Raw genomic sequence first — 19,597 nt, 5'->3', positions numbered from 1 at the left:
ACAGGTTACACCCTCCTTTGGCCCACTCCAGACCCCGGTACCCTCTCCATGACAGCCTCTGACTGTTGTGTGTATACAGCTCCCATGCAGATGTATGTGTCTCCTTAAGTGTGTCCAGCACTCAGGTCGGATAAAATGTTTAGACTCTATTTCTTCATAGTAAAAAATCTCAACCATGAACAGTTCCCCTGATGAGTTTCGAACAAGCAGCGTTCTTAGTCGTAGTGTAGCCAGCCTCTGAGTGTTGTGTATACAACTCCCATGCAGAAGTATGTGTCTCCATGGTTACAAACCGTTTAGAAGGGTGTATTAGAGTCCATATAGTACAACCTGTAACAATTCTGCCATTATCCACCATGACATAAACAGAACATTTCTTCCACATTATTATTTTATCATCTCTAGACTTTTTGCTTATACACAGGATAGTTGTATATATAATGCACCAAATAATATGAGTAGCCTCAATAATAGTGCAAGAGGGACATATAAAAAAAGAAAAAAAACCCTAATAATGGCGAAGTCTTTACTGGAGCGCTGCAGTGCAACTAATACACAGCGCCACCTACTGGAGCGGAGGCGGGAGTGACGTGTGGGAGGTTCCGCTGGTGACGTCACTAACTGCTTGGAGGATTTCACCCCTGAACTTTCAGACCGCTCTAGCTGCTTAGCCAGAGACTCTATGGTGATCCCGGCTGGACCCGGAGATGCAGCTTACGGTGAAAGCGTTGAAAGGAAAGGAGACCAGTCTGCAGGTACCGGCGGCGCGGGGAGCAGGATAGGACGGGATACACGGGGGAATGCAGCCTCCTGTGGGTGCGCTCTGCTTTACGGCTTGTTGTCCTGCTCCTATAGTAACATATATGGCTTTTTTTCCAGTAAAGGGCTCAGTAATAAACAGGTCTGGCTAATAGGTACCAGTGGCCCGATATACAGGCGACAGGGTAAGCCAAGCTTGTTGCCACACTTTAAAGGGGTCCTCCACTTCTGGTGACATTTTGTTTTACTTAAAGGGATGTATTTTTAGCAATTGTTTTTCGTTTGCAATGTTGCACCCTTCGCCTTTTCTAGTTTATCGGCGTTCCCTGTCTATTGCTGGCTGCAGAATGAGGAGTAAACTGAGGATCTGTCAGTGAGCCCACTCATTCCGCCCAACAGGAGACTTAGACGCTGTTATCGGCAGATTTATAGCCACAGAGGACATGAAGATATGAATGTGCCGGGAACAGAAGAGCCGGTAAAAGCCAAACGGTGCAAGAGTCTCAACCAAGCCCAATTGTCAATATGATTATTATTATTATTATACATTTTTATAGCGCCATTTATTCCATGGCGCTTCACATGTGAAAGGGGCAAATATAGACAAGTACAATAAACCTGAGCAATAAACAAGGCACACGGGTACATAAGGAGGGAGGACCCTGCCCGCGAGGTCTCACAGTCTGCAGGGGATGGGTGAGGATACACTAGGAGAGGGTAGAGCAGGTCGTGCGGAGGTTCAGCAGGTTGAGGATCACTGCAGGCTGTAGGCTTGTCGGAAGAGGTGAGTCTTCAGGTTCTTATTGAAGGTTTCCACGGTAGGCGAGAGTCTGATGTGTTGGGGTAGAGAGTTCCAGAGTATGGGGGAAGCACGGGAGAAGTCTTGGGTGTGGGAAGAATTTATAACCCAGATAGTGGTGACAGGTGCCCCGGCTGCCTTTACAACTGTGCAGAGGGCAGTGAGTGCCCGAATGGACGCCCCACAGACATCGCACTGCTAGAGACTGACATTTATGGGGTTAAACCAGCAAATGGAGTCAGCATAGATCGCGAATAATAGAGGCAGGTACCGACTGTATAACACAGCCGGCATCTGCACTCTCTGGTCCGGGCTCAGCTCCTGATGTCTTGAAGTGGGAAAGGTTTAAAGGAATTGTGCAAAAATGACCAGATGGCATGAGGCATTAAAATGATAATATAACTGTTAAATACCCCGTTACTCCAGAGCTGCTGCTCCCACCGGTCATTGTTGGCTCTCCGGCAGGCAATCACTCTCCTCAACAGTCGTGTGTCAGCCGCGGTACTCACAAATCTATGGCCCCAATTATTGCATTTGCTCCTGATTGGCGGGCTTTATTTGCACCATACTTCACTTTACAAAAAGTCTATTTCACGTTTGCTTGTTTTCCTTTTATTTACATTGTGAGTCATCACTTTTTTTTTTTTTTTTTTTCTAAAGGCCCCGTCTCACATAGCGATTTACCAACGATCACGACCAGCGATACGACCTGGCCGTGATCGTTGGTAAGTCGCTGTGTGGTCGCTGGGGAGCTGTCACACAGACCGCTCTCTCCAGCGACCAACGATCAGGGGAACGACTTCGGCATCGTTGAAACTGTCTTCAACGATGCCGAAGTCCCCCTGCAGCACCCGGGTAACCAGGGTAAACATCGGGTTACTAAGCGCAGGGCCGCGCTTAGTAACCCGATTTTTACCCTGGTTACCAAAAAAAACAAACAGTACATACTCACCATCTGATGTCCGTCAGGTCCCTTGCCGTCTGCTTCCTGCTCTGACAGTGCAGCCGTACAGTGAGAGCAGATCACAGCGGTGACGTCACTGCTGTGCTCTCACTGTACGGCCGGATCTCACAGTCAGAGCAGGAAGCAGACGGCAAGGGACCTGACGGACATCAGATGGTGAGTATGTACTGTTTGTTTTTTTTTTACATTTACGCTGGTAACCAGGGTAAACATCGGGTTACTAAGCGCGGCCCTGCGCTTAGTAACCCGATGTTTACCCTGGTTACCAGTGAAGACATCGCTGGATCGGTGTCACACACACCGATTCAGCAATGTCAGCGGGACCTCAACGACCAAAAAAAGGTCCAGGCCATTCCGACACGACCAGCGATCTCACAGCAGGGGCCTGATCGCTGGTACGTGTCACACATAGCGAGATCGCTACTGAGGTCGCTGTTGCGTCACAAAACTTGTGACTCAGCAGCGATCTCGCTAGCGATCTCGCTATGTGAGACGGGGCCTTAAGGCCGGAGTCACACACAACGTATAAAAAATCAGTCCGTTTCAAGCGGACGAGAATCGCATAAATGTTTCCTGAACAGTGATCCGTATGTCATCCGTGTGCAGTGCGAGGATGCGATTTTCTCGCATGTAAGCATCCATATGACATCCGTATGGTGACATTTTCTCGCAGGCTTGTAAAATGGATGTATAATGGATCCATGGGCTCAAATATTTGTGAAAACATATACAAACATATATATATTTACACTGCTCTAAAAAATAAAGGGAACACTAAAATCCCACATCCTAGATATCATTGAATGAAATATTCCAGTTGTAAATGTTTATTCATTACATAGTGAAATGTGCTTAGAACAATAAAATCTAAAAGTTATCAACGTAAATCACAACTAATATCCCACAGAGGTCTGGAGTTGGAATGATGCTCAAAATCAAAGTGGAAAATGAAGTTACAGGCTGATCCAACTTCAGAGGAAATGCCTCAAGAAATGATGCTCAGTAGTGTGTGTGGCCTCTACGTGCCTGTATGATCTCCCTACAACACCTGGGCATGCTTCTGATGAGGCGGCGGATGGTCTCCTGAGGGATCTCCTCCCAGACCTGGCCTAAAGCATCAGCCATCTCCTGGACAGTGGGTGGGGGAAGGTGACGTTGGTGGATGGTGCGAGACATGATTTCCCAGATGTGTACAATCGGATTCAGGTCTGGGGAATGGGCAGGCCAGTCCATAGCTTCAATGTCTTCATCTTGCAGGAACTGCTGACACACTCCAGCCACATGAGGTCTGGCATTGTCCTGCATTAGGGGATCCCAGGGCCAACCGGACCAGCATATGGTCTCACAAGGGGTCTGAGGATCTCATCTCGGTACCTAATGGCAGTCATGCTACTTCTGGCGAGCACATGGAGGGCTGTGCGGCCCTCCAAAGAAATGCCATTCCACATCATTACTGACCCACTGCCAAACCGGTCATGCTGAAGGATGTTGCAGGCAGCAGATCGCTCTCCACGGCTTCTCCAGACTCTCTCACGTCTGTCACATGTGCTCAGTGAGAACCTGCTTTCATCTGTGAAGAGTACAGGGCGCCAGTGGCAAATTTGCCAATCCTGGTGTTCTGTGGCAAATGGCAAGCGTCCTGCACGGTGTTGGGCTGTGAGCACAACCCCCATCTGTGGATGTCGGGCACTCAGACCATCATCATGAAGTCGGTTTTTAACCGTTTGTGCAGACACATGCCCATTTGTGGCCTGCTGGAGGTCATTTTGCAGGGCTCTGGCAGTGCTCCTCCTGTTCCTCCTTGCACAAAGGCTGAGATAGCAGTCCTGCTGCTGGGTTGTTGCCCTCATAGGGCCCCCTCCACGTCTCCTGGTGTACTGGCCTGTCTCTTGGTAGCTCCTCCAGCCTCTGGACACTACGCTGGCAGACACAGCAAACCTTCTTGCCACAGCTCGCATTGATGTGCCATCCTGGATGAGCTGCACTACCTGAGCCACTTGTGTGGGTTGTAGAGTCCGTCTCATGCTACCACGAGTGTGAAGGCACAACCAACATTCAAAAGTGACCAAAACATCAGCCAGAATGCATTGGTACTGAGATGTGGTCTGTGGTCCCCACCTGCAGAACCACTCCTTTATTCAGTGTGTCTCGATAATTGCCAATAATTTCCATCTGTTGTCTATTCCATTTGTACAACAGCATGTGAAATTGTCAAACAGTGGACAATTTCATTTCACTGAAGTTTGATTTACTTGGAGTTATATGTTGTTTAAGTGTTTGTGTGTGTGTGTATACATACATACATACATACATACATACATACATACATACATACATACATACATACATACATACATACATACATACATACATACATACATACATACATACATACATACTAGAATATTTATGTCGTTTATTTATGAAGTTTTCAGAATAATGCAATTTATACACAGGATTTGGCCGGCCGGCTGCGACCAATTAGCGAAGCGTGGTTCAAATTCCGCGCCAATTTGCGGGCGGACTGTGCCTGTCGCTGATTGTTTGCAGCCGGGTGTGAACAATCAGTGAAGCCAGGGCCGGCTCCAGGTTTTTGAGGGCCCCGGGCGAAAAAAGTCTGTGGGCCCCCCTCTTTAACACATACCACGATTCGTGATGCACAGATACAGCAGAGAAATATAGCCCAGCCCACGTAGTATATAGCCCAGCCCACGTAGTATATAGCAATGTGGGCACCATATCCCTGTTAAAAAAGGAAATAAAATAAAAAATAGTTATATACTCGCCCCCCGGATCCAGCCGAGGCGTTTACCGATGCTCCTCGCGACGCTCCGGTCCCAAGAGTGCATTGCGGTCTCGCGAGATGATGACGTAGCGGTTATTTTTTTTCTTTTATATAACATAACACTCGTTCGTATTATGTTCTAGTGTGACTCCGGCCTAAGTTGCAAAATATGCCACAAATTTGCTCAAGTTCCTCCAACCTGGATTTTTTTTGAATTTTTTTCCTGTACGATTGTGCAAAATTAACAAACCTGTGTGCACAATTTGGAAAAATTTGGGTACAAAAAACAGAAGTGAACAACACATGCACACAAAAAAGTGACCTAAATAAAAAAGCACAAATGAAAGTCAAACAGGAGCAAATACCCTTTTTTTTTTTTTTTTTTTTTTTTTAAATCGGGTATTTTTTATTCCCCCCCCAAAAAAATAAATAAAAATAAAATAAAATTAAGAACTTTACAAACAGAGCTAGACAATCCTCATACCCTATCCTTCCCTACAATATAACACAGCAAGACGTGTCAAATCCTCATCTTTATATTCCCATATATTTAGGTTTCCCCCCTAGCACGAGCCGCTCTGCCTGATATCCGTGTCTAAGCTGTGGGTGTTTTGCAATTGAGAAAATTCTTTATACGTGTCACTGGCTAAAATGTGAAATCTGTGAAGACCCCTTAGATCGGGGTCACACTATCGTAGACTACTGGCCAGTTCTATACGAGAAAACATTGCATAGCACTCGGCCCAGTGTTAATCTATGGGAAAGCTCACATCACTGTTTCTTTTGTCAGACATATTCGACGTGCGTGTAAAATCACAGCATGCCGTGATTGTCACTGAGACTCGGCTGAGGCTCCCAAATGGAAGCCTATGGGTCAAAAAAATAGCACAGCACTCGGACCATGCAAGTGCTGTCCGATTTGTTACACACCGCTGTCCTTTGAAAAGCCGGCAGTTCATCTGCCGCATACAGTAAAATCACACTGACAAGTTAGAATAGAACGTATACACATAGAATACATAGGTATATATCAGTGAAATATATATACACACACACACACACACACACACACACACACACACACACACACACACACACACACACACACACACACACACACACACACACACACACACACACACACACACACTGCCACGGTAGTGTAAAATCACAGCAGGAACCAACAGGATAGAAGAGATGGATTAAGTACATATAGAATAGGTAGATATATAGATGTCAGTGACAAATACAATTAGTACGGTGTGTGTGCAAATTACTGGACATGTATTTAATAAAAGGTTATTTATCAGAAAAAAAAAGGGCGTGGGCTCCAGCGCAATTTTCATAACCAGCAGAGGGAAAGCCGACGGCTGGGGGCAGATGTTTATAGCCTGGAAGGGGGTAACACCCAGGGAGCTTCCCAGGCTATTATCCACTCACAACTGTATACTTAGCCTTTACTGGCTATTAAAATGGGGGACCCTAAAAAAAGATGTAGGGTCCCCCTATAATTAATAACCAGCAAAGGCTATGCAGAAAGCTGTGGGCTGATATTAACCCCTTCCTGACCTCCACCGTACTATTACTGCGGAGGTCGGGTCCCCTGCTTTGATGTGGGCTCCGGCGCTAAGACCACCTCAGCCGGGACATGTCAGCTGTTTTGAACAGCTGACATGTGCCCGCAATAGCGGCAGGTGAAATCGCGATTCACCCGCCACTATTAACCAGTTAAATGCCGCTGTCTGGAAATAATCACATCACCGACCCCCGTCACATGATTTGGGGTCGGCGATGCGCCAGGATGGTTACCATAGAGGTCCTTGAGACCTTTATGGTTACTGATGCCAGCCTGCTGTGAGCGCCACCCCGTGGTCGGCGCTCATAGCAAGCCTGCATTTCAGCTACATACAGCGATCTGATGATCTCTGTTATGTAGCTGAGCCGATCCAGTTGTGCCAGCTTCTAGCCTCCCATGGAGGCTATTGAAGCATGGCAAAAGTTAAAAAAATGTTTTTAAAAATATGAAAAAAATATAAAAGTTTAAAGGGCCACTGTCACCCCCCTCCAGCCGTTATAAACTAAAAGAGCCACCTTGTGCAGCAGTAATGCTGCAGTCTAACAAGGTGGCTCTTTTAGTTTTTGATTCAGTTATTCCCTCAATAAAGCGTTTTAAAATTTGTACAAAATAACCTGTCCTTAGACCTGGAGGCGGTCCGAAGCTTCCTCGGTGAATCTCCCAACGGCCGTCACTCTTCTCTTCTGGGGATGTGGTCGCCGCCCCCTGAGCGCTGTTTCTTCTTAAATCCGGCTCCTGCGCTGTGCGTGCCTGCCTGGGACAGGCGCAGTCTTCATTGTCCGTCATAGGTCAGATGCAGGGTGCCTGACTGCGCCTGTGCCGGCAGTGCGGCCACCCTGTTGCTGAATCCCTGCCCCGCACTGTGTTATTCATTATGCACAGTGCTGGGCTGGGGTTCCTGGGCATGCGCACTGCGCTGTTAAGACGCTCCCCCAGCTCCGACGCTCCCCCGCCTTCCAGCGTTATTTGCGGCTGCTTCATTCCAAACGCTGGCAAGGAAACCTGTATATTACGGCAACGCTGGAAGGCGGGGGACCGGGGGAGCGTCTGAACAGCGCAGGTCAGTTTTAGCATTTAGTGAACCTAGCAAAAAAGCCAAACAAAAAACAAGTGTGGGATTGCACTTTTTTTGCAATTTCACCGCACTTGGAATTTCTTTCCCGTTTTCTAGTACACGACACGCTAAAACCAATGATGTTGTTGAAAAGTGCAACTTGTCCCGCAAAAAACAAGCCCTCACATGGCCATATTGATGGAAAAATAAAAAAGTTATGGCTCTGGGAAGGAGGGGAGTGAAAAATGAGAACGCAAAAACTGAAAAGGGCAAGATCGTGAAGGGGTTAATAGCCTCTTGAAGGGGCCATGGATACTGCCCCCCCCAGCTAAAAACATCACCTCTCAGCCCCATCCGAAAAGGCGCATCTGTAAATTCGCCAATTCTGGCACTTAGCCTCGCTCTTCCTACCTGCCCTGTAGCGGTGGCAAGTGGGGTGATAGTTGGGGGGGGGGGGGGGTTTGATGTCACCTTTTGTATTGTCAGGTGACATCAATCCCCTAGGTTAGTAATGGACAGGCGTCAATAAGATGCCCCATTGCTAACCGCATAGTCACATTGTATAAAAGCACACAGCCAGAACAAAGTCCTTGCTTTTAGCCACTTCTTGAACATGCAGGGTAAATACTTCCTGCGTCTTCTTCCAGGTCAGCAAATCACCTGCGGTGCCGGACAGGACAAACTGCTTCGTAGATGTAACTCTGTTGGAGAAATCCCTAAAACTACCCTGTGTTAGTTTTCGATCTACTATTGTCCTTCTTTTTTTTTTCATTAAAATAGTGTTGAAGAGCAGAAGTGACCAGATCTATGATTTGAAGGGGTGGGGAAACTCAGGCCCGTGGGCTGTTTGCAGCCTCCCGTGACCTTTTTTCTGGCCCCTTGGCAGGTTCCTGGGGATGTAGTGTTGGGGCTGAGGGTCGTGTTTTGCCATCCCTTTAATTCCTTCTTGTGAGAGTTATGAGAACGCTGCATGCATGCTTTAAGGGATTCTGTCCTGAAGCTGGCAAGTGTCAGCGCCTGGACATATTTTGTACCGGCTGCTTGCCCTGGCGTCTCGCGGCTGCTTGCCCCGGCGTCTGTGTAACATCAGCAGTGTTTCCCCCTGGGAGGAGCCCTGCAGTGTAACTAATCCAGACCAACGCAAATCTAGAAAGTAGTTGGGAGTGTCGGCATCATTATTACCTAACATCACACGTCTCACCAAAGAGAAGACCCCCCCGGGGTAAGAGATGGCATCACTCTAGGTAAAATGCACAGACACATCAGTAGAGGTGAGTGCACTGATCGGACACTGGGATTCCTAACGCCACGGATCATGACAATTCCGACAATAATTGTGAATTCTCTGTAAATTTGGTGAGTTAAAGCGCTTGGTGAGCAAATTACCATCAGTAATGTGTAACCCATAACTGACTAGATGATCAAAGAACTGAAAATCTGTTCTATTTCTGTGGCTGGGGTCTCTGCAGCTTGTGGCTGGGGTCTCTGCAACTTGTGGATGGGGTCTCTGCAACTTGTGGATGGGGTCTCTGGCACGTGGCAGGGGTCTGTGTTTGCGGCCCATGGATACGTCTGCTGGCCTCATTCAAATAAATAAGACAATCCTGATATTTTGGCATTAAGTGTCCATCCTCGCACATCGTTACTCACGAAGTTACTTCATTAATCTTGTACTTGGCTTTTCCAGGTCTCTGAAAGTGACAGAATTCTAGCAGTGAAAAGACAAGTGGAAGACAAGTTACAGGTGCCGGTATCACAGCAGAGATTGCTTTTTAGGGGTAAAGCCCTGTCAGGTACGGACCCCCTTGTATATGTTGTTTTTTTTTGTTTTTTTGCTTCATTTGCTGCTTATGAACTTTTTTTTTTGTCTTTTTGAAACCGCATCACCATATTGTGCCACGTGTTCCTATGAGGCAGAATTGGGCTATGTTCACACAACCGGCTTCTCTGTTTGCTGTCCGTGGGAAAAATCTGACAGCATTCAGTGGGGCCATTCAAATTCCTTTTTTTTTTGTTTTGTTTTTTTGTCTTTTTACGGACAGACTCGCATACTGAATTCAGTGGTTGCGCCAAAAAACAAACAAACCTGATCCCATACTGATGAACTATACAGCATGCGACTTTTACAGATATATTACAGTTATTAACATAGGAAATTGTTTTTGGTCTTGTAAATTTTATTCACTGCTGATGTATAAAAACGTATGACAAAAAAAAAAAACGGTCAGCCTTGATTTTAGGGTCTCGGGGGTTAAATCTCTGAAATTAGCTTTTTTTTTTTTTTCTGTAGTTTACCCCCACTGTGATTTATACCTAAGCAGCTCCTTGCACAGGAAATATATGGCAATGTCAGATACTCAAGAGTTGGAGGAACCTGGTGGTGTCAATCATCCGGGGGGGTAGATTTTGCTGCATCTAAAAAAAATCCAAATGGAGGCATATTGGAAAGATTGTCTGGTCATTCACTACGCCATGATGGCAGGTTAAAATTGCAAAAGGAACCTGTCATGTCCAGAAATGTTAGTTCCCTCCAGACATGTGGGTATAATCGTGTCTGCCTGCTGGAGCAGCAGCTACAGGGAGAAAATGAACTCCTATCCTCCCTGCAGCTGCTCACCTCCAGTCATTGTGGCGGTGCAGGGAGCGCTTACCGTCACTGCTTACTACAGTGTGAGCGCGGCTGTCATTTCTCCTCCGCACTCTGACAGCCTGCTCTGTACGTACACACACACACACACACACACACACACACACACACACACACACACACACACACACACACACACACACACACACACACACACACACACACACTACAGAGTGAGGCCGGCCTCACACTTGGCGTAAGACAATACGCCACGTATTATACGTCCGTACTACAGCCGTAATACAGAGAAATGTTCCCAAAATATTGATCCGTAGTCAGGGTGTTTCAGCGTATTTTGCGCATGGCATCCTCCGTATGTAATCCGTATGGCATCCGTACTGCGAGATTTTCGCGCAGGCTTGCAAAACCGACATCTAATGGATTTATGTGCTCAAATGTTCGGGAAAACATATATACAGTGTATATGTATATGTATATATATATATATATATATATATAATGTCATTGAGACACATATATATATTCTGTATTTAGATTTCATTCAGCGCGATATCTGTGAACAGCCGGTAATTCAATTGCCGGCTTTTCATTTCTCCTGCACAAACCCGACAGGATATGAGACATGGTTTACATACAGTAAACCATCTCATATCCCCCTTTTTTTTGCATATTCCACACTACTAATGTTAGTAGTGTGTATGTGCAAAATTTCAGCGCTGTAGCTGCTGAAATAAAGGGTTAAATGGCGGAAAAAATTGGCGTGGGCTCCCGCGCAATTTTCTCCGCCAGAATGGTAAAGCCAGTGACTGAGGGCAGATATTAATAGCCTACAGAGGGTCCATGGTTATTGGCCCCCCGTGGCTAAAAACATCTGCCCCCAGCCACCCCAGAAAAGGCACATCTGGAAGATGCGCCTATTCTGGCACTTGGCCACTCTCTTCCCACTCCCTGTAGCGGTGGGATATGGGGTAATGAAGGGTTAATGCCACCTTGCTATTGGAAGGTGACATTAAGCCAGATTAATAATGGAGAGGCGTCAATTATGACACCTATCCATTATTAATCCAATTGTTGGAAAGGGTTAAAAAACACACACACACATGATTTAAAAGTATTTTAATGAAATAAACACAGCGGTTGTTGTAATAATTTATTGTTCTCTCAATCCATCAGGAACACCCTCGCTTGGAAAAATAATAAACGCACAAGATACATACCTTCTGGTGAACCGTCTCGTCCCATGAAGTAATCCATCTGAAGGGGTTAACTAATATTACAGGCACGAGCCCTGCTAAATGCAGCTGTGCTCCATGCCTGTAATCCCCGGGGAATGAAGGAAATGTAGGTCATTGACCTACATTTCCTTCAGTCGCGGTGATGCGCCCCCTGGTGGATGTCCTCATATGACCTGGAGCGTGGGAAAAAGTTCCCAGGCTGCAGTTCATGAGAACATCCAGCAGGGGCGCATCACCGCGACTGAATGTAAGTATAGATCACTGCTTTCCTTTCAGCACCCGGGGATTACAGGCACGAGCGAGTGGTTTATCGCAGCTCGTGCCTGTAATATTAGTTAACCCCTTCAGATGGATTACTTCGTGGGACGTGACAGTTCATCAGAGAGGGTATGTATCTTGTGTGTTTATTATTTTGCCAAGCGAGGGTCTGAAAATGGAATGAGAGAGCAATAAATTATTACAACAACCGCTGTGTTTATTTCATTAAAATACTTTTAAATCATGTGTGTGTTTTTTAACCCTTTCCAACAATTGGATTAATAATGGATAGGTGTCATAATTGACGCCTCTCCATTATTAATCTGGCTTAATGTCACCTTCCAATAGCAAGGTGACATTAACCCTTCATTACCCCATATCCCACCGCTACAGGGAGTGGGAAGAGAGTGGCCAAGTGCCAGAATAGGCGCATCTTCCAGATGTGCCTTTTCTGGGGTGGCTGGGGGCAGATGTTTTTAGCCACGGGGGGGCCAATAACCATGGACCCTCTCCTGGCTATTAATATCTGCCCTCAGTCACTGGCTTTACCATTCTGGCGGAGAAAATTGCGCGGGAGCCCACGCCAATTTTTTCCGCCATTTAACCCTTTATTTCAGCAGCTACAGCGCTGAAATTTTGCACATACACACTACTAACATTAGTAGTGTGGAATATGCAAAAAAAAGGGGGATATGAGATGGTTTACTGTATGTAAACCATGTCTCATATCCTGTCGGGTTTGTGCAGGAGAAATGAAAAGCCGGCAATTGAATTACCGACTTTTCACTAACACTGCTGCGTATTTCTCGCAAGTCACACTGCAGGTCCGTGTGGAATCCGTATTTTTCTCGCCCCCATAGACTTTCATTAGCGATTTTTTTGCGCAATACGGTGACAAACGCAGCATGCTGCGATTTTGTACGGCCGTAGAAAGCCGTATAATACTGAACCGTAATATACGGCTAATAGGAGCAGCCCCATTGAGAATAATTGTGCCGTTTATTTTGCGAGTTTTACGGACGTAATTTCTGCGCTCTTACGTCCGTAAAACTCGCTAGTGTGAGGCCGGCCTGAGCTGTCAATCAAGGTGCCGGGAAGTTATTACAGCCGTGCTGGCATTTTAGTGAGCAGTGACTGTAAGCGAGTGGTTGCCAGAGGAATAAATCTGTGTTTGGCAGGTAGAAGGATGTTCGCAGGGCTCCTGTCTGATGGCTAGCCCGGAATGAGTGCACTCATCTCTAGTAGTAGCCATCTTGTCTGGTCTTGTATTCCTTACCCTTCTCTCTACCTGTCCTGCACGCTCTGCTGTAGCACGTTGAGGGAGACGTAGTGTTGGGAGAATCGATTTGCAGACTCCAGGTCAGTAATCTGTCACCGCTGGACGGAAGTCCTGCCAATCTCCTTACCTTTTGGTTAGTCGGACTGGGATGACGTGATCGTTATATCACGCCTCACTGATGATGTCACATCGGCCCAGCTGGGAAGTAAGGTGATTGTCTTCTGTCCAGCGGTGACAGGTTACTGACCTGGCAAAAGAGGTATCAGAAAAGGACAGAGCAAAATGACTCCGTTTTATAATGTTACTAACGAATCCTACTTTATCTTATTTGACCAGTATTGTCTTACTTTTCAGATGAGCATAGTCTTTCTTTTTACTCTATCGGAGCTGGTGCAAGACTGAACCTAATGGTGAAGGAGCGGTCATCGCTGGAGGTCGGTGGGAACACCGTTTGGAAATCCCTGGCTGTGATCCTGGGGAAGCACTTTAGTCCCACTGATGCGGAGAGGGTTCTGGAGTATGTACAAAAGGTGGGAACCGTCTATGTCCTATCTTGTACTATGTATTTTACTTACCCGTATTTTTCGGACCATAAGATGCACCACAAATTTTCAGGAGGAAACTATGGGGAAAATGGGTCCATCTTACGGCGGTGGTGGAGCAGGGTCACAGGTGTTATGAGGTGCGACGCGATGTTGCGAGTCCCATCCCAGGCTGGTAGAAAGGGGTGTTTGGCAGCACTTGGCGGTGTGGGGGCTCCGCTGACATTTTGTGAAAGCCTGGAGCCTCTGCATTTCTGTGGTTTCAATGCGGTGGAGTCTGGGGAAAAATGGCCTTCAGAGGCTGCACATGCACAGATTTCAAATTTGGCGTCGAGATCTCAGTCTGTGCATGTCCTCCTCTGGAAGATATTTTCCCGACATCCACAGCATTGAAATCCTGGAACCGAGGTGACTCTGGGCTTTCAGAAAGCAGCATCGCCCGACTCCTGCCGCGACCTTCCCGGTAAGCTACATACAAGCTCTAAGACCCAACCCCCATATTTTTTTAATTTTTTTATTTTTTTGCATTCTAGTCTGAATACAGTATATGGCGTCATCACATTCTGCAGCGCTTTACAGACATTATCATCGCTGTTCCCATTGGGGCTCTAAATCTACATTCCCTATCAATATGTCTTTGGAGTATGTTTGTGGCACATAGCAGTGTAATATAGCTAGGAACTGTCCCGGTTTCCACACAATATAACATATTCTCTCTTACTGAATGGATGTTTTCTCTTGGTTAGCATGCGGCCATGACTATATGTTCTGGAACTTCTTTTCTCTTTACTTCTCAGCATACATTAACCCCTTCATGACCTTGGGATTTTTCGTTTTTCTGTGTTCGATTTTCACTCCCCTCCTTCCCAGAGCCATAACTTTTTTTATTTTTCCGTCAATTTGGCCATGTGAGGGCTTATTTTTTGCGGGACGAGTTGTACTTTTGATCGACATCATTGGTTTTAGCATGTCGTGTACTAGAAAACGGGAAAAAAATTCCAAGTGCAGTGAAATTGCAAAAAAAGTGCAGTCCCACACTTGTTTTTTGGTTGGCTTTTTTGCTAGGTTCACTAAATGCTAAAACTGACCTGCCATTATGATTCTCCAGGTCAGTACGAGTTCATAGACACCTAACATGACTAGGTTATTTTTTACCTAAGTGGTGAAAAAAAAATCCAAAGTTTGCTAAAAAAAAAAAAAAAATCGCGCCATTTTCCGTTACTCGTAGCGTCTCCATTTTTCATGATCTGGGGTCGGTTGAGGGCTTATTTTTTGCGTGCCGCGCTGACGTTTTTAATGATAGCATTTTGGTGCAGATACGTTCTTTTGATCGCCCGTTATTGCATTTTAATGCAATGTCGCGGCGACCAAAAAAGCGTAATTCTGGCGTTTCGAATTTTTTTCTCGCTACGCCGTTTAGCGATCAGGTTAATGCTTTTTTTTTATTGATAGATCGGGCGATTCTGAACGCGGCGATGCCAAATATGTGTAGATTTGATTTTTTTTTTTTAATTGATTTATTTTGATTGGGGCGAAAGGGGGGTGATTTAAACTTTTATATTTTTTTTATTTTTTTCACATTTTTTGTATCTTTTTTTTAAACTTTTGCCATGCTTCAATAGCCTCCATGGGAGGCTAGAAGCAGGCACAGCACGATCGGCTCTGCTACATAGCAGCGATCTGCTGTTCGCTGCTATGTAGCAGAAAATCAGGTGTGCTGTGAGCGCCGACCACAGGGTGGCGCTCACAGCTGCCGGGGATCTGTAACCATAGAGGTCTCAAGGACCTCTATGGTTACAATACTGAAGCATCGCCGACCTCCGATCATGTGACGGGGGTCGGCAATGCCGTCATTTCCGGCCGCCCGGCCGGATGCGGTAGTTAAATGCCGCTGTCTACGTTTGACAGCGGCATTTAACTAGTTAATAGGCGCGGGCAGATCGCGATTCTTCCCGCGCCTATTGCGGGCACATGTCAGCTGTTCAAAACAGCTGACATGTCCCGGCTTTGATGCGGGCTCACCGCCGGAGCCCGCATCAAAGAGGGGCTTCTGACCTCGGACGTACTATCCCGTCCGAGGTCAGAAAGGGGTTAATCCTGCCCTTGTCCAGTGACTTGCCTGCCTTGGACTGTGAGCCCACCTCTGTGTATACAGTTTCATAGACGCAAAGACTTATCTCTTCAATAATCAGTCTCGGGGTCTCTAGTCAGATTGCGCTTGACAACAGGCAGAATTAGACCGAAGGAAGATACCCATCTGGTGTCATTTAGCTTTTCTTTTTTTTTTTTTTCATTTTGTCAGGAAAGTCAGAAAGTACAGTGACGCTTATATTTTTTAAGGGACTGTCCATTTTATGTCTTACTAGGGCACAAGGACATCCTAGATTGGGAGTCCTGTCTAATAATAATTAGTGATAAGTAGTGTTGAGCATTCCGATGCTGCAAGTATCGGGTATCGGCCGATACTTGCTGTATCGGAATTTCCGATACCGAGATCCGATATTTTTGTAATATCGGAATCGAAACAACATTAATGTAAAAAGGTGTAAAAGAAAGAATTAAAATAAAAAAAATCGCTATACTCACCTCTCCGACGCAGCCGGGACCTCAGCGAAGGAACCGGCAGCGTTGTTTGTTTAAAATTCGCGCTTTTACTTGCTTACGTGAATTCCCGGCTTCTGATTGGTCAGGGCGGCCATGTTGCCGGGATGCGGACCAATCACAGCAAGCCGTGACGAAATTACGTCACGGCTTGCTGTGATTGGTCCGCGTCCCAGGAACATGGCCGCCATTAACCAATCACAAGCCGTGACGTCACGGGAGGCTGGACACGCGCTTATTTTGAAAAGCGCGCGTGTCCAGCCTCCCGTGACGTCACGGCTTGTGATTGGTCACGGCGCCATATTGCCGGGACGCGGACCAATCACAGCAAGCCGTGACGTAATTTCGTCACGGCTTGCTGTGATTGGTCCGAGTCCCGGCAACATGGCCGCCCTGACCAATCAGAAGCCGGGAATTCACGTAAGCAAGTAAAAGCGCGAATTTTAAAGAAACAACGCTGCCGCTTACAATCGCCGAGGTCCCGGCTGCGTCGGACAGGTGAGTATAGCGATATTTTTTATTTTAATTCTTTATTTTACACATTTATATGGTTCCCAGGGCCTGAAGGAGAGTTTCCTCTCCTTCAGACCCTGGGAACCATCAGGAATACCGTCCGATACCTGAGTCCCATTGACTTGTATTGGTATCGGGTATCGGATTGGATCCGATATTTTGCCGGTATCGGCCGATACTTTCCGATACCGATACTTTCAAGTATCGGACGGTATCGCTCAACACTAGTGATAAGTGAATGTGCTTGGATAAGGCGTTATGATTATCTTAGCATGCTTGAGTGCTAACCGTGTCTTCGCGTGATCGAATAATATGTCCAAGTCCCCGCACCTGCATGTCTCACGGCTGTTGGGACAGCCACAAAACATGCAGGGATTGTCTAACAAACAAGCAATCCCTGCACATGTTGTGGATGTCGAACAGCCACAAGACTTGCAGCCTCGGGTACTACAACATATTATTCAAGCATGCCCAGATAACACCTTATCTAAGCATGTTCGCTCATCACTAATAATAATGTAATTACAATATATGTAAATGGTTGTAACTCAGAGACCAGACTTTTGCAGGACCTACAGTCTGCTCTCCCCAAGCCATAGTGGCTCATAACAGAAAACAATAGTTTGCATTCAATTTCCCAGAAAAGAGATGAACATTCAGCAACTACACCGAAGCCCTAATGATGTGCCTCGTCTTCCCTCTTTTCAGGACTACGAGCGCAGCCTCTCTCTTCTCAGCCTGGATGACATAGAACGACTGGCTACACGAATACTTCACCCACAGCTGCCAGAAGCCATAGATCTAGGATTCCTGGACTGAAATATTAAGAATCATCCCCCCCTAATCCATACGCCCTTATTATCCGTTCCTGTACAGAGCTGGGAGCACAAGTGTAATAAAGATACCAAATGACCAAGAGGCGAGTCCATGACTTTATTTCAGGAAACTTTTAGTTTGTTGTTTTTTTTTTTTTTTTTTTTTATATTTTTAAGTTGACTTTCAAGCTTAAAAGTTTTAAAGTAAAATAAAAATGGCCGATATCCGTACGTCTTTGGTGTTCTGGCATCAATATTCATCAATATTTCAGGCATTTTGTGAAAAATAATTTAGATGCACATGATACAAAATACATTATCCAAAACTTGGTACATTGACTAAATAAAATGCCTTAGAATGTATATTATGTACATGTAAACATGAATCTTTATCACTGCATACAGTGCACCCTGTATCAGATCTGTCTCATGGTAGCCAATCAGGATGCTGGATTCAGAAAAAGAGATATATCATTTGCTGTGAGCATCACCATACACCCAATCTGTGCCTGATGATCACCCACAAGCCCGTGCCGTAGTCAAACCGTGACACATGAGCCCGGCCGCCTGTCTCCTACTTATGAGGCTGAGTTTGGGTCAGGAGCCCTGTGGACAGTCTGCTCAGCACATATGTGATGGAAATATATATCATATAGATCTCACTTGCGTATATACTCCTATATAACTATATATACTCATGTATACTCATATATCCACAGCTAATATATACACTATAATCAATGGCTTAAAATGGCTGACATAAACTGATATAAGCCAGACAGACTGTTCAAGCATTTCCAGCAGAAAGTGGAACAGCACCAGATGTAATAAGTGATGATCAGATGTCTCAACTTTGTCCTAGATGCAAACTGCTACACTTTAGTTGCCTAATCAGCATTCATATGTGCATTAATCACAATATTCCATATATATTTAGATAACCAATAACAGAGGAGCTAGACAATATGGTAATTAACTAACCACCTCCTTTCTATATGCAGTTATAAATCCATGTATGTACAATAAATCAAAAGTATTGGTGGAATGTTATTGTCACAACAGTGTACAGTCCATTCTTGAGCGCTCAAAATACTCAGTCTTAGGCCGGAGTCACACTACAGCGAGATACGGCAGAGTCTCGCAGGTTAAAAACAAGCTCTGGCATCGGCACTCCGGAGCGGAGTGTGCAGCTCCATGTATTGCTATGCGGCCGCACGCTCCGCTCCGGAGTGCCGGTGCCAGAGTTTGGTTTTAACCTGCGAGACTCGGCCGTATCTCGCTGTGTGTGATCCCGGCCTTATTGGGAACAGCCGCAGCACACACAGGGATAGATTTATCCAAACCAAATTTCCATAACACATACTATGACTGCACCGGACTCAGGAAAACCTGATGTTTTTGACTTGATGAACATGGATCAGACAATGCTAGGATTAAAAAAAAACCCCACAAAGGAAGACTGAAAAGAATACTATTCTTCTACCTGATGATCATTTGTAACAGTTAAAAGTTTTCTAGGATTTTGGTAATCAATGTCAAAGAATGGGATTGAACTGCAATCGGTGCTCCTGCGCAGGCGTACTTCTCTGCCCTGTTGAGAGCAATGTACTGCAGTGCGCAGGCGCTGGGCCTCTCTAACCTTTCCCTGCGCACTGCAGTACTTTGCCCTCAACAGGGCAGAGAAGTACGCCTGCGCAGGAGCGCTGATGCTGGGGAGCGATGAAGAAGCAGGAGGGCGCCGGACCAGGACCTGCAACACCCATCGGACCGGACCGCAAAACCCGGGTGAGTATAAGAATGCTGTAGATA

General features: G+C 45.9%; 1 protein-coding gene across 1 annotated transcript; it reads left to right on the top strand.

Annotated features, from left to right (window-relative positions):
- The first annotated feature begins 597 nt into the window (after positions 1-597).
- On the top strand, positions 598-17,891 carry UBL4A (ubiquitin like 4A). The gene is made up of 4 exons (XM_077283833.1): positions 598-755; positions 9,625-9,730; positions 13,672-13,847; positions 17,682-17,891. Exons 1-4 carry the CDS (start codon positions 708-710, stop codon positions 17,790-17,792), a joined length of 441 nt encoding a protein of 146 aa, XP_077139948.1. The 5' UTR covers positions 598-707; the 3' UTR covers positions 17,793-17,891.
- Positions 17,892-19,597: the final 1,706 nt, after the last annotated feature.

Source organism: Ranitomeya variabilis, chromosome 2, assembly GCF_051348905.1.
Source record: "Ranitomeya variabilis isolate aRanVar5 chromosome 2, aRanVar5.hap1, whole genome shotgun sequence".
NCBI classification, from domain to species: Eukaryota; Metazoa; Chordata; class Amphibia; order Anura; family Dendrobatidae; genus Ranitomeya; species Ranitomeya variabilis.
Note: the sequence above shows the minus strand (reverse complement) of the source record. Positions and strands in the feature narration are given on the sequence as shown.